This window comes from Danio aesculapii, chromosome 8 (genome assembly GCF_903798145.1).
Source record: "Danio aesculapii chromosome 8, fDanAes4.1, whole genome shotgun sequence".
Lineage (NCBI taxonomy): Eukaryota > Metazoa > Chordata > Actinopteri > Cypriniformes > Danionidae > Danio > Danio aesculapii.
In genome coordinates this window covers 52,149,471-52,177,088 of record NC_079442.1, presented here as the reverse complement: position 1 = coordinate 52,177,088, position 27,618 = coordinate 52,149,471, and the positions used below count along the sequence as shown (strand labels likewise).

General features: G+C 34.6%; 1 protein-coding gene across 1 annotated transcript in view; it reads right to left on the bottom strand.

Annotated features, from left to right (window-relative positions):
• cltcl1 (clathrin, heavy chain-like 1) overlaps positions 1 to 27,618 on the bottom strand; it is a 92,423-nt gene that overhangs the window by 3,324 nt on the left and 61,481 nt on the right. The window contains exons 11-20 of the mRNA XM_056463219.1: positions 27,043 to 27,180; positions 24,539 to 24,703; positions 22,554 to 22,734; positions 17,838 to 18,001; positions 17,161 to 17,286; positions 16,520 to 16,662; positions 11,981 to 12,215; positions 8,948 to 9,070; positions 4,641 to 4,786; positions 2,306 to 2,489 (exon numbers count right to left, since the gene is read on the bottom strand). Coding sequence (XP_056319194.1) covers positions 2,306 to 2,489; positions 4,641 to 4,786; positions 8,948 to 9,070; positions 11,981 to 12,215; positions 16,520 to 16,662; positions 17,161 to 17,286; positions 17,838 to 18,001; positions 22,554 to 22,734; positions 24,539 to 24,703; positions 27,043 to 27,180 — 1,605 coding nt within the window. The remainder of the gene's footprint in view (positions 1 to 2,305; positions 2,490 to 4,640; positions 4,787 to 8,947; positions 9,071 to 11,980; positions 12,216 to 16,519; positions 16,663 to 17,160; positions 17,287 to 17,837; positions 18,002 to 22,553; positions 22,735 to 24,538; positions 24,704 to 27,042; positions 27,181 to 27,618) is intronic.

Sequence of the window (27,618 nt, the reverse complement as noted above, 5' to 3'; positions counted from 1 at the left end):
TATAAAATACACTACACGTATGAAGTGTCCCTGTAAACCATGCATACACGTTGTGTGTGTGTGTGTATGTGTGTGTGTGTGTGTGTGTGTGTGTGTGTGTGTGTGTGCACAGGTTTATGTGGTTAACAGGAACACAAAGTTGTAACGACAAGTGTATGACAAGTGTAAGGAGTGTTTACAAGTTTATGTGGTTTATGGGGACACAAACTTGTATAATGACATGGGTATGACCTAGTTGTACTCTATTAAGGTGGTTCAATGGTATCCTTGTGATTTAATTTGCTTATTTATACGTAACGAAGTCTTTTGATATTTAACTATTGCCACAGGTTTACTGTGAGGGTTGGGTTTAGGCCAAGTACCAATTAATAAGTGTTTTTTACAGTATAAAATACACTACACGTATGGAGTGTCCCTGTAAACCATGCATACACATTTATGTGGTTAACAGGAACACAAAGTTGTAATGACAAGTGTATGACAAGTGTAACTGTAAGGAGTGTTTACAAGTTTATGTGGTTTACGGGGACACAAACTTGTATAATGACATGGGTATGACCTAGTTGTACTCTATTAAGGTGGTTAAATGGTGTCCCTGTAATTTAATTAGCTTATTTATACATAACGAAGTCTTTTGATATTTAAATATTGCCACAGGTTTACTGTGAGGGTTGGGTTTAGGCGAAGGGCTATATAATAAGAGTTTTTTACAGTATAAAATACACAACACGTATGGAGTGTCCCTGTAAACCACGCATACACGTTGTGTGTGTGTGTGTGTGTATGTGTGTGTGTGTGTGTGCACAGGTTAATGTGGTTAACAGGAACAAAAAGTTGTAATGACAAGTGTATGACAAGTGTAAGGAGTGTTTACAAGTTTATGTGGTTTATGGGGACACAAACTTGTATAATGACATGGGTATGACCTAGTTGTACTCTATTAAGGTGGTTAATTGGTGTCCCTGTGATTTAATTTGCTTATTTATACATAACGAAGTCTTTTGATAATTAAATATTGCCAGAGGTTTACTGTGAGGGTTGGGTTTAGGCGAAGTACCATATAATAAGTGTTTTTTACAGTATAAAATACACTACACGTATAGAGTGTACCTGTAAACCACGCATACACGTTGTGTGTGTGTGTGTGTGTGCACAGGTTTATGTGGTTAACAGGAACACAAAGTTGTAATGACAAGTGTAAGTGTAAGGAGTGTTTACAAGTTTATGTGGTTTATGGGGACACAAACTTGTATAATGACATGGGTATGACCTAGTTGTACTCTATTAAGGTGGTTAAATGGTGTCCTTGTAATTTAATTTGCTTATTTATACGTAACAAAGTCTTTTGATATTTAAATATTGCCACATGCTTCCTATGAGGGTTGGGTTTAGGCGAAGGGCTATATAATAAGTGTTTTTTACAGTATAAAATACACTACGCCCATGGAGTGTCCCTGTAAACTATGTATACAATATGTGTGTGTGAGAGAGAGAGAGAGTTTTACAGCGTCGTATAATGACGAGGGTATGACCTAGCTGTACTCTATTACAGTGGTTAATTGGTGTCCCTGTAATTCAAATTGCTTAAACATCATTTAAACAAAGTCTTTTGATATTCATCATCTACATGCTTCCTATGAGGGTTGGGTTTAGGATTAGGGCCATATAAGAAGAGGCTTTTACAGTATAAAATACATTATGCTTATGGAGTGTCCCTGTAAATCATGCATGCAAGTTTGCAAGTTTGTGTGTGTGTACAGGTTTATATGATTTACAGGCACACAACGTTTTATAATGACAAGGGTATGACTTAAATGTACTGTATTAAGGTGGTTAATAGACATCCTTATAATTCAGATTGCTTAAAAATTATATTAACAAGGTCTTTTGATATTCAAAATTGTCCACGTTTCCAATGTGGTTTGGTTTTTGGGGTAGAGCCGTACAATAATCGTTTTTTACAGTATAAAATACATTTTGCCTAAGAAGCGTTTACAAGTTTAATTGGTCTACAAGGATGCAAAGTTGTATAATGACATGGGTCTGACCTAGTTGTAATATATTAAGGTGGTTAAGTGGTGTCCCTGTAATTTAAATAGCTTAATAAAATCATACTTTTGATATTTAAATGTTGCCAAATGTTTACTGTAAGGGTTAGGGCTATATAATAAGTGGTATTTACAGTGTAAAACACATTATGTCAAAGGAGTATCCCTGTAAACCATGTATACAAGTCATTGTGTGTGTGTGCGTGTGTGTGTGCGTGTGTGTGTGTGTGTGTGTGTGTGTGTGCGCGCTGGAGTACCTGTATAGCTGATGTGTTGACGTCAAACTTCTTGAAGATGGAGAAAGCCTCCTCATAGAGTTCATTGCTGATAGCGATGTTGGCGATGTCTGGAGCATCGTAATTATCCAGCTGATTGATGAACTCCATCACCCGTGTTCGGTCCGCTTTAATGGCCGTCAGGATCAGGAGGTTCTGCAGGTTTCTAGGGAATAAAGACTTGCTTTATTATTTAACATCAGTCTCACTGTCCATATTCAAACCATACTGTTGCAATGGACAGCAAGAAAACTAGATCACTCCTATTGTAATTGACAGAACATTACTTCATTTAATAAATGCTTTTACTTCTAAACTGTAGGCCAATAATATAATATAATATAATATAATATAATATAATATAATATAATATAATATAATATAATATAATATAAAATAATATAAAATAATATAATATAATATATGGTATAATATAATATAATATAATATAATATAATATAATATAATATAATATAAAATAATATAATATAATATATGGTATAATATAATATAATATAATATAATATAATATAATATAATATAATATAAGGTATAATATAATATAATATAATATAATATATGGTATAATATAATATAATATAATATAATATAATATAATATATGGTATAATATAATATAATATAATATAATATAATATAATATAATATAATATAATATAATATAATATATGAGCAATATCACATAAGTAGCAGTGCGATGTGGCTGTATATCGGCACTGGTGGGAGGTGTGTGTTGCAGCCGAGTGCCTTAGTGTCCCACCAGTGACAATATACAGCCACATCACACTGCTACTCGTGTGATTTTGCGTCTATACAACAGTTCGACAGCATAATCGTGTATAAAAAAAAAGAAAATCAAACACGGAGAGTCTCAAAATCCTTTTGTAAGAGGAACTACTTTCTCCCGCCATTCATTCACATCTGCCGCTGACGTCAGAACAGCAGAAGCCATTACTACTGCACCAACGTCAGCTAGTGTTTGAATGATTCTCTAGCGTAATGTCTAAAGTGACGACAAAACAGGTGATTTTGCTGACATGAAATGCCTTCAGTCTACAGAGATATCTCCCGGTAAGTTATTTTTTCTGTTGCAATTGGGAGATCACAATAATAAACCATGAAAAACCCAAAGCAGCGCAATCACTACCAGATTACTGTTGTGTTTGTGATAAGGTAAACATTAAACACATGTGGGCATTTCTTCTTTCTTCCCGTTTACTGAACTAGCCTGCAGTGGCGAAAACAGGAGACTTATTAGAAACAGATGGCCATCTCCGATTTTAAGACTTTAAGATGAGTTCCATCTCACACTCAAAACACTACAATTACTATAGTACAAATACAGCACTACAACATACAAAAAAGAGAGATCGACTTAGAAAGTCACTTACCTGTTTCGATTTGATCAGCTGTACTTCAAAATTACGCTGTATTTTTCCTCCTCTAAGGGCCTATCATGCAGTCTCTGTCGCTATCTTGTGGATGGACAAAGCCAACCGTCTTTGGTCTGCTAAATGACAGGCTAATGGCCGCCAACGTTCTGTCTCTCAGAAATTATAAATATTTAAAATAGGCACTATCCTAATAAATAAACTGCATAGTTGCAATCTAAACAACTACATGCTCGACTAAAAAAGCCTCAAAAGTGCATTGTGTTGTCCAACAGCAGCAATATTTGTCAAACTGCAGAGTGCCCTCTGCTTGCTGCTGTATGTGGGTGAAGTAATACACAAAGGTGAAGGGTGAAGAGGCTGGACGAGTGCTGTTACTGGCAGAATATCAGCCGGCTATCAGCCAATCAGACTCAAGAACCAGACAGAACTGTTGTTTAAAATATAATATAAAATAATTCATTTTCCTTCGACAGTCTATTTCAGAGGTCGCCACAGCAGAATGAACCACCAACTATTCCAGCATATGTTTTACGCAGCGGATGCCCTTCCAGCTTTAACTCAGTATTGGGAAACACCCATACACACTTATTCACACACTCATACACTACAACCAATTTAGTTAATCAATTCCCCTATAGCGCATGTGTTTGGACTGTGGGGGAAACCGGAGCACCCGGAGGAAACTCACGCCAACACGGGGAGAACATGCAAACTCCACAAAGAAACGCCAATTGACCCAACTGGGACTCGAACCAGTGACCTTCTTGCTGTGAGGCGACCACAAACCACTGAGCCACCATATTTTTATCGTATTTATTTATTAATTTATTATGTTGTGAGCTCTGCTGAGACGTGAATTTTCCTTTGGGATTAATAGACTTAACTAACGGACTAGCTAATTACCTGTGTTCACTGAATATGGAATTCTCCAGGACGATTTTCTCCAGAAGCTCTATAAGTTCATTGGGCAGATCAGCCGTCATGAAGGCCTTCACCGTCACCGACACCTCCTCTGGATCCTGCGTCTCCGGCAGAGCCGTCTGAACCACCTGCGCGCACACACTTTACAGCATTAAAACTTCTGTATATATATTTATGACTTCTCAAAATCATAAAATATGCAAATATTTAAGAAACATGCAAAGTGAAGATGTTTGTTTATCTGGAAAACAATGCTGAAGTCAGATATTCCTCTTTAAAAATGTGCGTCCCATGTTGGAATGTCTGTCTTTGTTTTGATCTGTGTAGCTCCGCCCACTGCCAGTTTAACCAATTATATTTTAGCACTCTGGGTTGCCTTGAAGGACGCATTCATTTATGCAGACACTGCCAAAATGCAGCCTCCGAAATGAGATGCAGATTCAGAGTTGTAAGAATGTGGAGGTTTTTAATTACTAAATAATACAAATATTACAAATGTAAACATTAGCTAAGCCTTTTACAGTGTAAGGCTTGATAGTCTCGCTCCGGTTTGTGATGTCATTCAATTGGAGGGGCTGGGTGAAAAAACAACAACACAGGCTCATTGAGGACATGTGCCCAGGGCTACATATTTGGCAAACCGAAAATATCAGGGTCACACTTTATTTTGATGGTCCGTTTGTTGAATTTAAGTTACATTGCATCTACATGCCAACTAATTCTCATTAGATTATAAGTAGACTGTTAGGTTGGGGTTAATTTGTAAATGAATAATTCCCGGAACAAAACCGGGAAATAAAAGTCACCGTAACCGACGTCCACCAAACAATTTCAGTTTTCCCGGAACATGACGTCATTTAGCGGTGATGGCGCAAAAAAAGAGCATCACATTTCTGAATGGTATTTAATTATTTTGTGCCATATAATGTTATAGACCTTTTTCTTAGAATGCAAAATTACCCATTATGCTTTGCGTGTATGCGCAAGGAGGATGCTAAGAACTGTTGAGATGCTAAGAGGATGCTAAGATCCGGTCGCCAGCTTGATGCTTATAAACAGTCACATTCGGACAGCTTTGAAACGATAGTTTTAATCTATTTTACTTGCTTTTAACCTCTTTGAACAAAAACTGTTGTGGATCAGCGCCACCTCCTGGACTGATTATTTAAAAAATGTGATCTAATGGGAATGAAAAACAACATTTTGAGTCATTTCCCATTACTGTCAGATGGCATCTTGTGCCATTTAAATGAAGCATCATCATCGCTAAAGTAATCATTTTCCCTTCCCAAAGATATAACCAACCCAAACAAATGTAATTCAACAAAATGTTTGACACACACAGTTTGTACTGTCTGATACACACTGATTGAAAGACAGACACAAAGGGAAAATAAAGTGACGTTTTTAAATGACAGAAAAACACATACAGTGGTAAATACTACACAACACAGACTAACTAAACGAAACATAAACGACTCCCGATTAGAATCAACATGGAAATCAGCCATCTCAGTATCAGTAACAGGCTTTTATTGTTTGGAAATTGCATGGCTTCATCACATACCTGTTAAGTTTCATGTCAGTAATATGGTTTGCTCTATAATGCGGTGATCTATTGCATACGTGTGTGTGTGTGTGTGCATTGAAGAGCCGCTAAGCACAGTATAACAGCTGACAGGTCGGGAACACTGACGCTGTATTTCAGCAGCTGATCTGACGGCAGACACTGAATTAGGAGAGCGTTCTCTCTCGCGCTTGAACTGCATCTGACAGAAGAATAACGGCTTTAACACACACCTTTCAAAATCAAGGATCACAAAAACACTCTGTAAGCCACTAAAAACGGTATTGACAGCCGTTTTCTGATCAAGATTAACCAGTGGTAAACGCTGTAAACGGAAGTTCTCAACAATAGTACCGGAAGACGCTGGTCGCTATGGTGGCCTCCATGCAGCAACGAAGAAAAGGTCTTTAGGTCAGTCATAAATAATAAAAACATGTAGTTACAAACATGAATCGTATGAACAATCACTATTCAGTTCACTTCACTATTATGTGCCAGGTGAAAAACAAATAACTAAATGACTTGCTCAGTCTAATGGCCCGTTTCCACTGAGTGGTACGGTGCGGTACGGTTCGGTTTGGTACACTTTTATGGCCCTTTCCACTGTCAAAAGGCGTACCGAACCGAACCGTACCACTTTTTCGGCACCCTTTCGAAAGGGTACCAAACACAAGAAAGGGTACCAAAAGGCGGAGCTAGACGTGCAGCTGAACGCTATTGGTTTACAGAGATACGTCATTCGCTTGCGCAACAAGCCAGAATGAAAACAAAAAACCCGCCATGTTTGAAATACACAACCGAGAGATTACAGCAGAATTATTTATACATATAATAACGAGCCATGGTCGATCCGGGCTCAAACAAACCTTGTCATCGTCTTGATGAACAGCACAAAGCCATGGAGTAGAGCAAAATCTACCCTGTGCCTCGTATACTTTTATGAGCCAGTCTGAGGCGCGAGTGGTTCCGCTTTCTTGCTAGCGCTCGCGCGCGTCTAACATTATATCTGAAATAACTAACTTCTTGAGCTGATGATAATAACCTGCGCTTGATTATTGACGTGCTTTTGAAACCCGATCCTGTCAGACACTGACAAACGAGAGAGTGAAGCGCGGAAAAACAAAGGAGAAGCCGGAAAAAAAGGAGCACATTATTTATCAGCAAACATGAACAAAATGCCATGATTAACTAACTTATTATCTTCACCTTTTGGACTAATATGAACTGGAAATGATGGAATTACTCTCTAACAGAGGCTACATGTGCCGCTGAAGATTACAGACACAGATGAGAGGTTTTCACTGACTGTAGGCTATATTTTGTGTTGTTTTTGAACCTAAATACTGACGAAATGTCTGCTATATGTAGTTCTTCTGTAGTTGGTAACATATCGGAGACTGTAAGGGGCTGTTTGTGTTTATATATGTTCATTTATTTAGTTATTTAATATAATTACAGACGTTACAGTAGGCTGTTTCGTACTGTCATTGATCTGCAGTTATAATCAACTCATGTTCATAGAAAAGTTAGTAATAAACATTTATACACAAGTATTTATGTGTGTAAAGCATCTGTTTTATGAGAAGTGCTTCTCATATGATATGTAAGCGACCTGTAGACAGGTAGGACCTGTAGACATTTCCTTGAGTGGGAATGACGTCGACTGAAACTTTCTGTCATACACAACACCCACCAAAAGGGTACTCTTGGTAGTGGAAACGCAAGCCTGATAAAGGTGACCCGTACCAAACCGAACCGTACCGTACCAGTCAGTGGAAACGAGCCTTAACAGTCAAGAAGAGCCAACAGTTACCTCTTCTGTCATGTTTTCTGGCTGACTTCACTTGCTTTGCTTCTGTCTCCCACCATCCAGATACATTCGCGCAGTTTCATCTTCTCGAGATCTCTTTTGTTTAGGCCCCTTATCAGATTTACTCTGTGATTTAAAAAAATTAAATATACGTGACTGCCCTGCCTCTCAGCCATTTTGAAAATATAAATATTATATTAGGCAGGCCAATATGGCATTATTTATTTTCGCTGCTCACTGCGCGCGAAACAATCACCAACCAATGAGAGTGATTGTAAACATAAGAAAGCTGATTCGCTGAAAATATTGTTGAAGGCAAATAGTTTAACGTGACTTGCTTAGTGACTTGTAAAAGTTTAACGTGAGGGTTAGTCTAAGTTGATGTGCACTTGCAAAGTTTCTTGTAGTCAGTTAAATGTCTGTTGAAGGAGCAAATCAGCAGATATTAAGCAGACAGTCTACTAATACTCAAATGGACCATCAAAATAAAGTGTTACCAATATCTGCCCTGGCATATGTCTGGCTGCATTTTGTATGTAAAGAATGGTAAGTATGGTAACAAATGGGGCCCAGTGATGTATTTGAGACTGGCAGAAATATACATGCTGGCTTCTAGTGGATTTTTGAGAAATGGCAGGCATGAGAAAACCCCAGTAATGTTTTTGAAATTGTCAAATGTACACAGCGCCCTCTAGTGGATTTGTGAAAACAAAAACCGCAAGCAGACGTAGCCCTGGGCAAGTATTTCGCAGCTCCCTTACATACATATGCAATGAGCCTGGGTTGAAAAAACCCTCTCTACTATTTTGAATTTGAACCACAATACCTAGATCAACCATTAGGTGTCTACATTCTGCACCTATAACAATCAATCATCAGCTGCTGCATGATGTCTGAGAGAGAGACTCTTGCCTGGTCGATCAGTGGTCGTCTGTAGGGGTTCGTCTCCTCCAGAACACGAGCCCACAGATCTGGATCCTTCCGCCGCACCAGATACCGTGACTCGCTTTTAAACAACGAGTTCTCATTGCAAACCTACACAAAGACAATTCATAGCAAAACTGAAGCTAGTATAAACACTGGAGGCCTATAGGCATTAAAGGGTCATGAAACCCACAATAAACAACACTATTTTAAACAAGTTTTAAAATGGATTTTCTTATAACTAATATCTTTTGTCTTCGCCATGATGATAGTATATAATATTTTAGACAAGGCCAGTTTATTTATATAGCACATTACATACACAATGGTAATTCAAAGTGTGGTAATACAGACAGGAACAAGAATAAAAGAAACAAGAAAAAACAAGAAAATAAAAATGATTAAAAGAATTAAAAATGATTAGGATAAATCAGATAAAAACAGATTAAAATGTGTTAACAGGTTATAAAAGGAATGAAAAAGAAAAGAAAGATACAATAATGCGATATGTGGGATGTGTAGTACAGTGCTCATTCAGTTAAGGCACAGCTAAACAGATGTGTGTTCAGTCTTGATTTGAATGTGCCTAATGTTGGAGCACATCTGATCATTTCTGGAAGCTGATTCCAGCAGTGGGGGGCGCTGTTAGTAGCTGGCAGATTCACCCTGCTTTGACTGAACTGGAATTTCTGGGCTCTATTTTTCGATCCATGTGTAAAGTGCAAAGCGCAGGGCGCAAACGCATTAGGGGCATGTCAGAATCCACTTTTGCTATTTTAAGAACGGAAAAATCCGCTTTGCACCGTGGCGCATGGTCTAACAGGGTTGAGCTTATTCTCTTAATGAGTTATAGGTGTGTTTTGAGAATAAACCAATCAGAGTCTCATCTCCCATTCCCTTTAAGAGTCAGTTGCGTCGCGCCGTAGCGCATTTGCTATTTACATGACGTAAAGTAAGTGTAAGTGGAAAAACTGAGCATTTCACTAGAGAGAAAACAGTTAAACAGCATCTACAGCGTGAGAATGAGAGATGAGCCTCCTCATTATTTACTTTCGCTTTCACTCTCGTGGATAGGGAAACCTTGTACGCACAGACATCCATTAGCCTATAAATGATTAATTTAGTTTGTCAAGTGCAAATATTTGTTTCAAAACTATTTCTAAATTCAGTTCTAATTTCCAGCAAACGAATAAATGAACAATAATAACAATAATAATGATGACGAAGTGTGTTCAAACAACTGAGTTATATCCAAAAACACATGCTGTGCCCCATATGCTCTAAAACCTGACAGGTGGGCAAATCTAAGCTTGTTTTTAACAAAACAAATATAAATCTGCAGATAATAAATAATACTGCTAATAATAATAACATTATACAGAAGCAAATTGTCATGAATGAACTGAAAAAGCCTCCCGAGATGAAGAAGGGATGGAGGCAGTGGTTTTTATATTTATGCATGCTAGAAAATAATGTTTTGTAATATTTTAATCCTATATATATATATTCTATATATATATCCTTATTATATCCTATATATAACCTTATTATATCCTATATATATCCTTATTATATCCTATATATATCCTTATTATATCCTATATATATCCTTATTATATCCTATATATATCCTTGTTATATCCTATATATATCCTTATTATATCCTACATATATCCTTATTATATCCTATATATATCCTTATTATATCCTATATATATCCTTATTATATCCTATATATATCCTTGTTATATCCTATATATATCCTTATTATATCCTACATATATCCTTATTATATCCTATATATATCCTTGTTATATCCTATATATATCCTTATTATATCCTACATATATCCTTATTATATCCTATATATATCCTTGTTATATCCTATATATATCCTTATTATATCCTATATATATCCTTGTTATATCCTATATATATCCTTATTATATCCTACATATATCCTTATTATATCCTACATATATCCTTATTATATCCTATATATATCCTTATTATATCCCATATATATCCTTATTATATCCTATATATATCCTTATTATATCCTATATATATATCCTTATTATATTCTATATATATCCTTAATATTTAAATTCTTTTTCATATGTAAAGATATTTGCGTATTGCGTACAGCTTTGTTCTGGTCTATAGAACCGTCTATTATAGTTCCTCAAAATAGCAACGCGCCAGCAATGCGCCTCAACACACCTCCTTTTTTAGATCAGAACGTTTTTGGGCGCACATATGAGCGCAAATGCATTTGCTATTTAAACAGCGCGGCGCAAAACATCAAAACGACTCTTGCGCCAAGCTGAAACTAGCAAACAACAATTGCGTTGCGCCTTGCGCCACATTGTGCCGGGTGTATGATAGGGCCCTCTATGTTTATATGATCCTAATGATCTGAGGTCTGTATTCAGTGAGCATATCTGTAATGTATTGAGCTCCTAGGCCATTGAGTGATTTATAGACCAGTAATAATACTTTAAAATCTATTCTGAATGTAACTGGGAGCCAGTGTAAAGACCTGAGGACAGGTGTGATGTGCTCTGATTTTATGCTTCTGGTCAGAATCCTGGCCGCAGCGTTCTGGATGAGTAACTTTACTCGTTATTTAGCATGTTACTCGTATTTATCTTAAAGTGAAATTTAAAGGCTTACTGTAACTAGGCTAATTAGGTTAAGTCATTATTTTGTTCTGTTTGACTCGGATGGAAACAATGTTTTATTCGCAAATGTTTCACGCAATAGTCCAGTTAAATTGACATATTTTGATGGAAACAGCAACTGACAGGAGCCCTGTTATAAAGTTTTGTTTAGGGTCTCTAGAAATCTCGTATAGGCTCTAATTATAAGAGTTTTTGAAGTTTCATGTGACACTAAAGACACTAAACAATTCTGCTTTGAATCACAGGAATATATGACATTGTACCATATGTTCACATAAAAACAGCTATTTTAAATGTCAGTAATATTTCAGAATTGCTGTATTTTTGGGTCAGTCACCTGTATGAGCTCCAGGTCACACTGTCCTCTCTCGTAGGCCACGAATGCGAGGTGCGGGTCTCTCTTCTCGCAGTATCGGCCCACAGTCACGCTGTCATAATACTGGTTTTCCCGAAGGAACCGCTCTGGGTTGTTGTTACTGTCGATGTAGATTTTTGCAAGAGCATTGTGGGTTGCCGGCTCATCATAGCCCTCCTGAACACGAGACTCCAGCCAGGACAACAGCAGCTTCAGTCTGCAGAGAGACATGTACTGAATATGTGTATTATCAATATTTATCAACAATATATACTCAATGTTATATTATATTGTATAAAACGTAAAATAATAAATGCACACAGACTCTGTTTCCATATGCACCAGACACTTTCCTTTCAATACTTCATGTTTCTGGAAAATACTGTGTAATGTTTGATATGATACATAACATGACATATGATATGACATTGTATGACATATGATATGATTTGATATGATATGTGATGTGATATTTGATATGATTTGAAAATTGTATATGATATATTACATATGTGATATGATATGAGATATGATATGAGATATGATTTGAGATGATTTGAAAATTGTATATGATATATTATATATGTGATATGATATATGATATGAGATATGATGAGATATGATTTGAGATGATTTGAAAATTGTATATGATATATTACATATGTGATATGATATATGATATGAGATATGATTTGAAAATTGTGTATGATATATTATATATGTGATATGATATATGATATGAGATATGATTTGAGAGATGATTTGAAAATTGTATATGATATATTACATATGTGATATGATATGAGATATGATATGAGATATGATTTGAGATGATTTGAAAATTGTATGATATATTATATATGTGATATGATATATGATATGAGATATGATTTGAAAATTGTATATGATATATTATATATGTGATATGATATATGATATGATATATGATATGATATATGATTTGAGAATATTTAAAAATTGTGTATGATATATTATATATGTGATATGATATATGATATGAGATATGATATGAGATATGATTTGAAAATTGTATATGATATATTGCATATGTGATATGATATATGATATGAGATATGATATGAGATATGATTTGAAAATTGTATATGATATATTATATATGTGATATGATATATGATATGATGAGATATGATTTGAGATGATTTGAAAATTGTATATGATATATTACATATGTGATATGTTATATGATATGAGATATGATTTGAAAATTGTATATGATATATTATATATGTGATATGATATATGATATGAGATATGATGAGATATGATTTGAGATGATTTGAAAATTGTGTATGATATATTATATATGTGATATGATATATGATATGAGATATGATTTGAAAATTGTATATGATATATTATATATGTGATATGATATATGATATGAGATATGATGATATATGATTTGAAAATTGTATATGATATATTATATATGTGATATGATATGAGATATGATATGAGATATGATTTGAAAATTGTATATGATATATTATATATGTGATATGATATATGATATGAGATGTGATATGAGATATGATTTGAAAATTGTATATGATATATTATATATGTGATATGATATATGATATGATATGAGATATGATTTGAAAATTGTATATGATATATTATATATGTGATATGATATATGATATGAGATATGATTTGAGATGATTTGAAAATTGTATATGATATATTATATATGTGATATGATATGATATGAGATATGATTTGAAAATTGTGTATGATATATTATATATGTGATATGATATATGATATGAGATATGATATATATGAGATATGACTTGAAAATTGTATATGATATATTATATATGTGATATGATATGAGATATGATATATGATATGAGATATGATTTGAAAATTGTATATGATATATTACATATGTGATATGATACATGATATGATATATGATATGAGATATGATTTGAAAATTGTATATGATATATTATATATGTGATATGATACATGATATGACATGATATATGATATGATATGATATGATATATGTGATGTGACATGATATGTGATATGACATATCGTCACCTTGAATTATGAGGTTCTTTTAGAGATTTTTGTCAAAATTGAGTTACTGACATATTTTTATTAAATGACAACTTATTTACATTATGGGATTTTTTTTATAAGTTGTTTACATTTTAAGACTTTTTATTTACAAAACAAATGTTACACACGTACTGTTTGCTATATGGAATGCAAAAACTTTGAAGCTCAATATCTCAAACTCATTCAAATGCAGACAGAACCTTATAATTCCAACGTGACGATATGATATGATGATATATGATATGATATGTGATATGATATGATATATGATGTGATAAATGATATATGATGTATGATATATGTGATATAATATATATGATATGATATGTGATATATGGCATAATATGTTATGATATATGACATGATATGATTTGGCATTATATGACATATGATATGAGTTATGATATGATAAATAATTTATATGATATTATGTGACATCTGAAATGATATGTGATTTGACACGATATGATATATGATATTATATGATTTGATATATAATATGGTAAATGATATGATAAATGAGATAAATGACACACTCTCTCCTCTCCATATGCACCAGACACTTTTAACACTCCATATTTCTGGAAAATACTACACAATATTTAGTTTTCTAATATAATATAATACAATATAATATCGCAACGCAGTATATTATATATAAGAAGGTCGCTGGTTCGAGCCTCAGCTGGGTCAGTTGGCATTTTTGTGTGGAATTTGCATGTTCTCCCTGCATTTGTGTGGGTTTCCTCCGGGTGCTCCCATTTCCTCCACAGTCCAAAGACATGCGGTACAGGTGAATTGGGTAGGCTAAATTGTCCCGTAGTGTGAATGAGTGTGTATGGATGTTTCCCAGAGATGGGTTGCAGCTGGAAGGACATCCGTTGCGCAAAACATATGCTGGATGAGTTGGCGGTTCATTCTACTGTGGCGACCCCTAGATTAATAAAGGGACTAAGCCGAAAAGAAAATGAATAATATAATATAATATAATATAATATAATATAATATAATATAATATAATATAATATAATATAATATAATATAATATAATATAATATAATATAAAATAATATAATATAATAACATAAAATAATATAATATAATATAATATAAAATAATATAAAATTATACAATATAATATAATATAATATAAAATAATATAAAATAATATAATATAATATAATATGATATAATATAATATATAATAAAATATAACATAAAATAATATAATATAATATAATATAATATAATATAATATAATATAATAAGATAAAATAATATAATATAATATAAAATAATATTATACAATATAATATAATATAATATAACATAACATAATATAAAATAATATAATATAATAAAATATAACATAACATAACATAACATAATATAATATAATATAATATAATATAATATAATATAATATAATATAATATAATATAATATAAAATAATATAATATAATATAATATAATAAGATAAAATAATATAATATAATATAAAATAATATTATACAATATAATATAATATAACATAACATAACATAATATAATATAATATAAAATAATATAATATAATATAATATAATATAATAAGATAAAATAATATAATATAAAATAATATAAAATAATACAATATAATATAATATAATATAATATAATATAATATAACATAATATAATATAATATAATATAATATAATATAATATAATATAAAATAATATAATATAATATAATATAATATAATATAATATAATATAATATAATATAATATAAAATAATACAATATAATATAATATAATATAATAAAATATAATATAAAATAATATAATATAACATAATATAATATAATATAATATAATATAATATAAAATAATACAATATAATATAATATAATATAATATAATATAATATAACATAATATAATATAATATAATATAATATAATATAATATAATATAATATAATATAAAATAATACAATATAATATAATATAATATAATAAAATATAATATAAAATAATATAATATAACATAATATAATATAATATAATATAATATAATATAATATAAAATAATACAATATAATATAATATAATATAATATAATATAACATAATATAATATAATATAATATAACATAATATAATATAATATAATATAATATAATATAATATAATATAATATAATATAATATAATATAATATAATATAATATAATATAAAATAATATAATATAATATAATATAATATAATATAATATAATATAATATAATATAATATAATATAATATAATATAATATATCATTACTATTCTGTGCCTCTGGTTACATCACAGCTGTAAGGTGTATATTTGAAGTGAAAATGTGTGTAATCTGTGTAAGACACGCAGGACGGCTTCAGTTGTACCGGTTTCTCTTCTCCACTTCCTCCACCAGCTGATCAGTGCTAAAATCTCCACTAACGGCCAGAATCAGGTTCCTGATGGTTTCCTCAGAGCAATCCACATCCAGCAGACCTCCAATCACCACTGGCAGACGACTGGGGTTCACCTGCACACACACACAAACATATACAATATAGTCACACACAGTTCACATTCATACCTCTGGCAAATTCTGACACTTTTTGTTCAGGTAAATAAAAGCTGAGAAATACATCCTCTAATTATCTTTTGGGAGAAGCTGGTGTCAATTTTTGCTAAAAAAAACCTTGCTGGTTGAATTAAAGTATATTTATGTCTGAATTTACCAGGGCTCTGAGTGATTTTGTTATTAAATATAGCCACATAAATACACAGACACACAAAAAGCCACATACACAAATAAACACACCCATCTAATCCACTGACCCACCTACACAGTCACATACAGACTTCCATAAGTACACACACAGACATAAACAGTCACACAATCATACAGACAAACATATGCAGACACACACATTAATATAAATACACACACAGATATTAACATACAGACAAACACATACAGATACACAGACAGACACAAACAGTTGCATACAGACACACCCACGCTCCTTGACTTCACCTTCTGCACGTAGATCTCGATGTATTTCTGCAGGCGGTTGCGGTATAAATACAACACCAGATCGTGGACAAAATCAAAGCGGTCGCACACGATGATGAGAGGAAGCTGATCCGTGAGTTTAGCCTCCTGCGCGAATACACAACACAAAAAACACTCAACAAACCTGACAGCAAATATAAAATCAGTACCTGATAGATCTCTGTGAACTTGTGTTCTTATTGACGATGTCACAAGCAAGCTATGCTCACAAAGTCAAGCAGAATTACAATGCAATTATAGAGTCAAAGGAGTATGAGAATCATTATAATGAGCAGCAATGTAAAAATATTTGAGTGGTTATTTGATTTAATTAAAGTGTTAAAAACATAATAAAAACAGTGAAAATAGTTAAATGTTTATGCATAGAATTTGTATTTAATTTAAAATGTAAACAAAACAATGTTGAGTGTTTCTTTCAATGTTTCTAATTCAGTTAAACAACTTCTTTTAATTCTTTTAAACAACTTAAAATGTATAAACTTTTTAAAATTAAATACAAATGCACAAATATATTTATTTAATTGCTATTTATAAACACGTTCCTGCAATATATATAAAAAATGCTTTAGTTTGTGGATTAACTGATTGAATTTTTCTGAATGTCGAGCCCTGATGAACGTTTTTCTCTTCTCTTGTACCTTGAGGAAGTTTTTGACGTGTTCGGCATTATAGCAGCTGCTCTCTCGACAGATGCGCTCCACTTCTTTAATCTGACCCGTTTTACACGCAGCCTGAATGTACTTAAAATGCACATCCGGGTCTTGACTGAAGTTCACGATGGAGCCCAGAAAATAAAACAGACCTGAAGGAGACACAAAGATGAAGATTAACTAAAAACAAAACACCCTGTGAAGCTCGAAGCAAGGTTAGTTTAGCAAGATGAAACTAAATTTCAGGGCCCTATCATACACCCGGCACAATGTGGCGCAAGGCGCAACGCAATTGTTGTTTGCTAGTTTCAGCTTGGCGCAAGAGTCGTTTTGAAGTTGAGCCACGCTGTTTAAATAGCAAATGCATTTGCGCTCATATGTGCACCCATAGACGTTCTGATCTAAAAAAAGGAGGCGTGTTGAGGCGCATTGCTGGCGCGTTGCTATTTTGAGGAACTATAATAGACTGTTCTATAGACCAGAACAAAGCTGGTCTATTGTCCAGCGCAGAGCGCGTTAGTTATACATTGCTCAATACAAACAGGATGTACAGCAATACGCAAATATCTTTACATATGAAAAAGAATTTAAATATTAAGGATATATATAGGATATAATAAGGATATATATAGGATATAACAAGGATATATATATATATATATAGGATATAATAAAGATATATATATATATATATATATATATATATATATATATATATAGGATATAAAAAAGATATATATAGGATATAATAAGGATATATATAGGATATAATAAGGATATATATAGGATATAATAAGGATATATATAGGATATATATAGGATATAACAAGGATATATATAGGATATTATAAGGATATATATATGATATAATAAGGATATATATAGGATATAACAAGGATATATATATATATAGGATATAATAAAGATATATATAGGATATAATAAGGATATATATATATAGGATATAATAAGGATATATATAGGATATAATAAGGATATATATAGGATATAACAAGGATATATATAGGATATAATAAGGATATATATAGGATATAATAAGGTTATATATAGGATATAATAAGGATATATATAGGATATAATAAGGATATATATGGGATATAATAAGGTTATATATAGGATATAATAAGGATATATATAGGATATAATAAGGATATATATAGGATATAATAAGGATATATATAGGATATAATAAGGATATATATAGGATATAATAAGGATATATATAGGATATAATAAGGATATATATAGGATATAATAAGGATATATATAGGATATAATAAGGATATATATAGGATATAATAAGGATATATATAGGATATAATAAGGATATATATAGGATATAATAAGGATATATATATAGAATATATATATATAGGATTAAAATATTACAAAACATTATTTTCTAGCAGGCATAAATATAAAAACCACTGCCTCCATGCCTTCTTCATCTCGGGAGGCTTTTTCAGTTCATTCATGACAATTCGCTTCTGTATAATGTTATTATTATTAGCAGTATTATTTATTATATGCAGATTTATATTTGTTTTATTAAAAACAAGCTTAGATTTGTCCATTTGTCAGGTTTTAGAGCATATGGGGCACAGCATGTGTATTAGGATATAACTCAGTTGTTTGAACACACTTCGTCATCATTATTATTGTTATTATTGTTCATTTATTCGTTTGCTGGAAATTAGAACTGAATTTAGAAGTAGTTTTGAAACAAATCTTTGCGCTTAACAAACTAAATTAATTATTTATAGGGTAATGGATGTCTGTGCGTACAAGGTTTCCCTTTCCACGAGAGTGAAAGCGAAAGTAAATAACGAGGAGGCTCATCTCTCATTCTCGCGCTGCAGATGCTCTGTTTAACTGTTATCTCTCTAGTGAAGCGTTCAGTTTTTACACTTACAAAGTCCACCATGTAAATAGCAAATGCACCATGGCGCAACATAACTGACTCTTAAAGGGAATGGGAGATGAGACTCTGATTGGTTTATTCTCAAAACACACCTATAACTCATTAAAAGAATAAGCTCAACCCTGTTAGACCATGCGCCACGGCGCAAAGCGTATTTTTCCATCCTTATATTAGCAAAAGTGGATTCTGACATGCCCCTAATGCGTTTGCATGGATCGTCAAAATAGAGCCCTGTGACTAAAACTATTGGTCAAAAAAAAAAAATTGTCAACTAAAAATGCTTTTTTAAATTCACAATGAATGAAAAATTTTAATTAAAACTTAAACTAAACAGTCACTGAAATAAAATAATAATTGTTTATAGAATTAATAAGCACTCATTCTGTGGTGTAAAATCTGTAAAGAGAAACACCAGATGGTGATTTTACAGACAAACACATCCGATTATATACAAAAACATCTTATCTATATAAACAAAACTGCTTTTTTTCTTAATTTGCCAAAAAAAGTAAACTAGGCATATTTAACATGATCTTTAATATGAATTTAATTCTTCAGAATGTTAACTAATCATTCATTTTCCTTCGGCTTATTCCTGGAATAGTTGGCTGTTCATTCTGCTGATAAATAAATCAGGGGACGCCACAGCAGAATGAACAGCCAACTATTCCAGCACGTTTTACACAGCGGATGCCCTTCCAGCTGCAACCCAGTACTGGGAAACACCCATACACTCACATTTATACACATACACACTCATACATGGGGAGAACATGCAAACTCCACACAGAAATGCCTACTGGCCCAGCCGGGACTTGAACAGCGACCCATTTACTATTCATTTATGCTGCATTTTTATGTTTTTAGGATCAATGGTTGTTTACATTTATTTAACAAATGTTTTAGCAAACAATTTAGTTAACAGGGCGGCACGGTGACTCAGTGTCACCTTACAGCACGAAGGTCACTGGTTCAGGTCCCAGCTGGGTCAGTTGGCATTTCTGTGTGGAGTTCCCCTCCATGTTGGCGTGGGTTTCCTCCGGGTGCTCCGGTTTCCCCCATAAGTCCAAACACATGTGCTATAAGTAAACTGATGAACTAAATTGGCCGTAGTGTGTGTGTGTGAGAGTGTGTGTATGTGAATGAGTGTGTATGGGTGTTTCCCAATACCGGGTTGCAGCTGGAAGGGCATCTGCTGTGTGAAACAAATGCTGGATAAGTTGGCAGTTCATTCCGCTGTGGTGAGCCCTGATAAATAGAGGTACTAAGCCGAAGGAAAATGAATGAATGATGGATTTAGTAAACAATTATTTAATTTTTTTATCACTAAGATATTTGCACAAGAGTTATTGTAAGCTGCGCAAACACTAAACTTTTCTTTGGTCGACACTGAGCGTGCTCACTCTGATGAACTACTATAACTAAAACTGAAACTAAATGTATATAAAAACTAAACTGAATTTACAGCAAATTTTAAAATATAAACTAATTTAGGGTGTAAGTGTGAGTGCTCTGAAGGTGCAGTTCAGTTGGCCGGCACTGGCCCGGTTGGAAGAGGGGTGCCAGAGTGTGATTCACTTGGGCTTTGGCGCGGTATGCTTGTAGTAGGAGTGCAAAGTGCGCCTGAGCCCGAAACTGAAGACGAGACGTGACTTTTATAGCACTGTTTCATATGGATTTATTAATCACTCTCACTGTTTAATGAACTGTCATAGATTATTAAAGACGCAAACCCCTCACTGCACGACAGCTGCACCTTCAGGAAACCTCCTAATACCTGCAGCACGAGGACTTGTTTATTGTTTATGAGCGTCAAAAGTGTCGGATCTGTTTGGCGAAGTATTTGACTGCGTGTCACTGCATATCAAATGACTAAAACGATATAAAGCAATCTCCACTGTGCTGAGCGAGAGCGCTTCTTAAACTGAACAGAGCACCATTGATGACGTAAGCGTGCTTAGGCCTGAATGCAATGTGAGTGCGTAACGTCGGGGGAGAGAAGAGGGCGGTCAAGCATGCTTCGGCCCGGTTCAAGGCAACTGTAAATCCCTTAAAGGCATTGCTCACCCCAAAAATTACCCACTATTTACTCACCCTCAAGTGGTTTTCAGATTTTTAAGAGTTTCTTTCTTCAATTGAACGCTAAAGAAGATATTTTAAAGCAAGCTAAACCTGTAACCATTGACTTTAATTGCAGCAAAAACAAATATACAGATAGAGAAACAATACAAATATACAGTATAAATTGAAGCAAAGGGTTAGAGGTTTCCAACATTCTTCAAAATATCTACTTTTGTGTTTAACAGAAAACACTCAAACAGTTTTCGAACAAGAAGAGGCTGAGTAAATGCTGACAGAGTTTTTACTTTTGGGTGAACTATGCCTTTAAAAATGCAAGACTTTAACTCACCCTTATCTACCAGGGGTCGCCACAGCGGAAAGAACCGCCAACTTATCCAGTATATGTTTTACACAGCGGATGCCCTTCCAGCTGCAACCCAGTACTGGGAAACATCCATACACACTCATACACTACGACCAATTTAGTTAATTAATTCCCCTACAGCGCATGTGTTTGGACTGTGGAGGAAACCGGAGCACCCAGAGGAAACCCACGCCAACACGTGGAGAACATGCAAACTCCACACAGAAATGCCAACTGGCCAAGCCAGGACTCAAACCAGCAACCTATTTGCTGTGAGGTGACAGTGCTACCCACTGAGTAAAACTATAATTGAATTGCAAAAACACAGGCGTCTCACCCTCGTAGCTCTTAAAGGACTCGAAGAGCTCCACCAGTGTCTGCGTGCCGAGCTGCTCATGGTATTTAGTGGCGATCTGAACGCTCAGCTGTAGGTTCTGACGGAGGTTTGCAGACAGCATGGCCTTTAAACAATCAATAGAGTCGCCCACAGACAGAGAGCCGAAGAAATTCACCAGCCACTAAGAGAGAAGACAAGAAGAAAACAGAGTTTGGAACTTCTCTAAACAGACATGTGGCGAAATCCAGTAATACAATACACAATACAATACACTGTTGACAATTTTTGTAAATTGCACAGTATTTAAGCGTAATATGAACTGTATGTCACTGTATTTTAAAGTAGCATTGTGAAAATTACTGTATTAAGATATACAATACTGTAAATACTTATACAGAAAAATAAACAGTGCTGTAAAAGTCAATCCAGTATTTTTGCAGCAAAATATTTGCAGCAGAAATATTCTGGTGAACTGCTGCCAGTAATTTAACAGTGTATGTACGAAATAATCAATGTTTGAAGCTGTTAAATTAATCAGATTACTCTATAGTTCTCACAGCTGTTGTTTGAGACAACAGTAAAAATGACAAATTGTACCTCTTCCCAGCAATAAACAAGAATGCATGATTATGTGCTGTCATGGCTTTGCATACAAAACTGTCATTATTATGCAAGTCAAATGGGGCAAAAACTACGACCAACATAACGACAGGGTAGTCAATTTGAACAATATATAAGGGTTAAAAATAGTATCTCAAATCACTTTACATACACTCTCCGCCCACTTTATTAGGTACACCTTACTAGTACCTCGTTGGACCCCTTTTTGCCGTCAGAACTGCCTTAATCCTTCGTGGCAGAGATTTAACAAGGTACTGGAAATATTCCTCAGAGATTTTGCTCCATATTGACATGATAGCATCACGCAGTTGCTGCAGATTTGTCAGCTACACATCCATGATGCCAATCTCCTGTTCCACCACATCCCAAAGGTGCTCTATTGGATTGAGCACTGGTGACTGTGGAGGCCATTTGAGTACAGTGAACTCATTGTCATGTTCAAGAAACCAGTCTGAGCTGATTCACGCTTTATGACATGGTGTGTTATCCTGCTGGAAGTAGCCATCAGAAGATGGAGACACTGTGGTCATAAAGGGATGGACATGGTCAGCAATGATACTCAGGTAGGCTGTGGTGTTGACACGATGCTCAATTGGTACTAATGGACCCAAAGAGTGCCGAGAAAATATCCCCCACACCATTACACCACCACCACCAGCCTGAACCGCTGATACAAGGCAGGATGGATCCATGCTTTCATGTTGTTGACACCCAATTCTGACCCGACCATCTGAATGTGGCAGCAGAAATGGAGACCAGTCTGGCCATTCTCCTCTGACCTCTGGCATCAACAAGGCATTTGCGCCCACATAACTGCCGCTCACTGGATATTTCCTCTTTTTCAGACCATTCTCTGTAAACACTAGAGATGGTTGTGCGTGAAAATCCCAGTAGATCAGCAGTTTCTGAAATACTCAGACCAGCTCGCCTGGCACCAACAACCATGCCACATTCAAAGTCATTTAAATCCCCTTTCTTCCCCATTCTGATGCTCGCTTTGAACTGCAGAAGATTGTCTTGACCATGTCTACATGCCTTCATGCATTGAGCTGGTGCCATGTGATTGGGTGATTAGAAATTAGGCTGATTAGAGCAGTTGGACAGGTGTGCCTAATAAAGTGGCTGGTCAGTGTACATATAAAAAGTATGTAATGTACCAAAATAGAGCTAAAAAAAATACATGTATAAAAACCAGACAAAAATAAAGCCAAGATAATAAAAGTAAAGGAATTTTAATAAATATATAAAGCCAATTTTGGATACAAGACGTGTGTGTTTTTAGGATAACGAATATGAAAAGTTGCATATGGAAACTCTAGCATGCATTGGTATGTTGCTGCTGGTGTCATTCATTTCTCACACACCTCAGGGTTGAGCAGATGTGTGTGTACGACAGCTCGCTTGATGTCATAGGGGTCGCTGTAGTGCTCGAGTGCCCTCTGTAGTAAGCCAGCCTTCTCACACAGCTGAGCGATGTGAGGCCGGTCGTAGTGGGAGAACATCTGATTGCCCAGGATTGCATCGGCTACCTGAAAACACACACACAGTACAAATAAGGTCAGTGTATATTTCTGTCATTGGACTTTTATTTTAGAAACGAATAGAAAAAACAGTCTACGTTTGATTTTTGTTTTGAAATTCAAAAGAGAAACTTAAAATAACATGAAATCTTTTTCATGGTGTAAAATGTTTAAGCTAAATAAAAAAATAGTTTGATGTAAATTTTTTATTTCGAATAACAAAATAAAATTAATAAATTCAGCATAAAACAAAAACGAAAAAAGGCCTGTTATTTATATTCGGGGGTCAGATAGGCCTTCATTCACAGTGACTCAATGCTGCCACACAGTGGTTACTATAGGTTTTTCTTTTTAGCCAATTATGCTAAAAGGGTGAGTGGCACTGTGGCGCAGTGGGTAGCACAATCACCTTGCATCAAGAAGCACCGGTTCAAGCCCCAGCTGGGTCAGTTGTCATTTCTGTGTGGAGTTTGCATGTTCTCCATGTGTAGCCATGGATTTCCTCCGGGTGCTTCGGTTTCCACAGTCAAAACATATATAGTATAGGGGAATTGAATAAGCTAAATTGGCCCAAGTGTATGAGTGTAAATGTGAGTGTATGGGTTTTTCCCAGTCTTGGGTTGCAGCTGGAAGGGCATCCGCTGTGTTAAACATGTGCTGGATAAGTTGGCGGTTCATTCCACTGTGGCGACCCCTGATTAATAAAGGGACTAAGCCGAACAGAAAATGAATGAATGAATGTTATAAGGTATTTTTCTGTGTTCAATTTTCTAAACTTTTGTCAGTGTGTCCAAATACTGCTAAATGACTTTAAGTCATTGTTATTTCTTGGGGTTATTGATAAGAACAGCACAATATGCTGGTGTTTAACTGCATTGCTTTAATGATTCTGTACATTGGGCTCCCACATGTACTCTGTACTACTTTATCATATAAGCCATGGTTGATATTTTCTTTCCGTCTGACATTGAATGCAGTCCATAATAATAATAATAATAATAATAATAATAATTCCTTACATTTATACAGCGCTTTTTTTGGACACTCAATGCACTTCACACATTTTTAGAGGGGAATCTCCTCATCCACCACCTGTGTACAGCATCCACCTGGATGATGCAATGGCAGCCATATTGCAGCAGACCACACACCAGCTGATTGGTGGAGAGGAGACAGAGTGATGAAGCTCTGTCTGTTGAAGCTCTGAAGCTCTCAGATGGTTTGGAAGCCATGATGGACAGAGGCCAGTGGGCAAATTTGGCCAGGATGCCGGTGTTAAACTCCTACTCTTTTTCTAAAGACATCCTGGGATTTTTAACAACCACAGAGAGTCAGGACCTTAGTGTAACGTCTCATCCGAAAGACAACACTCATTTAGCAAAATAGAGTCCCCATCAATATACTGGGGCATTAGGACCCACACAGACTGCAAGTTGAGCGCCCCCAGCTGGTCTCACTAACACCACTTCCAGCAGCAACCTAGCTTTTCCATATAATCTCCCATCATGGTACTAACCGGGCGCAGCCCTGCTTAGCTTCAGTGGGCAACCTTGCGAGAGCTGCAGAGAGCTAGCTGCCGATCAATCACAACAGACTGGGTCATCGCACCAATCAGCACAGATTATGCAAAGGAGGGGGTTAAGAACAAATGAATGGCTAAGCAAATCATATGGGAGTCGTTGGGATAATTAGATAAAAATAAATGCATATTAGAAGACAATGAAAGGGTTTTTTGACCCTGCATGCTTATCAGCCTGTTGTTGGAGACCCCAAAAACCAAAATATGACCTTTATAATGCACAATAGGGGGTCTTTAAATGAGGGACATAAACATGGGTTATAGATGTGACCAAAAAAGTCTGAGAGTTTACAAAATACAACATACTTTGTAGAAATTCTGTGAATCATTCATTCATTTTCTTTTCGGCTTAGTTCCTTTATTAATCTGGGGTCGCCACAGCGGAATGAACCACCAATCTATCTAGCATTTTACACAGCGGATGCCCTTCTAGCTGCAACCCAGCTCTGGGAAAATTCTGTAAATCAAATTAACATTTTTTTTAAAAGTTGGCTCTCTATAGAACAAAAATCATTGATTTTGTTTGACTTTTTTGTTGCATTTGAGAAAAAATCTTGGTTATGGATGTGACGGATGTTAACTTGTCACTTTTGTGACTTTGGTAAATCAGATATAATAGTTTGAAAACATTGACAGAGACATGTTGTAGTATTTTTACAGCACTGTAGAACAGAAGCCTAAGCAAACAACCTAGAAAGGGTTTTGCTATACTGGTGAAAGCATTATTTTATCATGGACAGGTTGACATTTGCATGGAATTTTTCCTGACCTGAGGGGCGTGAATGAGGTTCATCTCCAGGAGGCGTGTCTGCAGAGGCCCCTCCTCTGGTCGGTTGTTCTTCAGAACGTCCAATAGGAATGAAGTACACTGCTGCACCAGATTCCCCTCCATAAACACGTCCACCACCTGAAACACACATCCATCCACACACAGAGTCTGTACAATGCGCAAAACGGCAATAGTAGACTATGATCTCATAGATGCAATATCGGACACAATGCACTCAGTGGAGCTAGGGACGTCACTGTGAGGGGTAGGGATAGGTGTGGGCATTAAAAAGCATGGCCAATCCCATAAGCAAATGCATTCGAATTTCAATGAGCAACATGGGCACCTCCAAATGGCATTAAAAGTGTCAATTACTGTATTTATAAGGTATAATTCAACCAAAAATTACATTTTTGCGGCATGCGAAATCACACGTGAGCTGACGCACTGTTTGTTTACTACCGGGAGGACATCTGCGTCCGCCATTGATGTCTACTTTAGTAAACAAAACCTGTATAGGCTGTGAATTACAGCTAATAAAGTGGTAAATAACGTTTCGTTTGTTGCACATAGCGA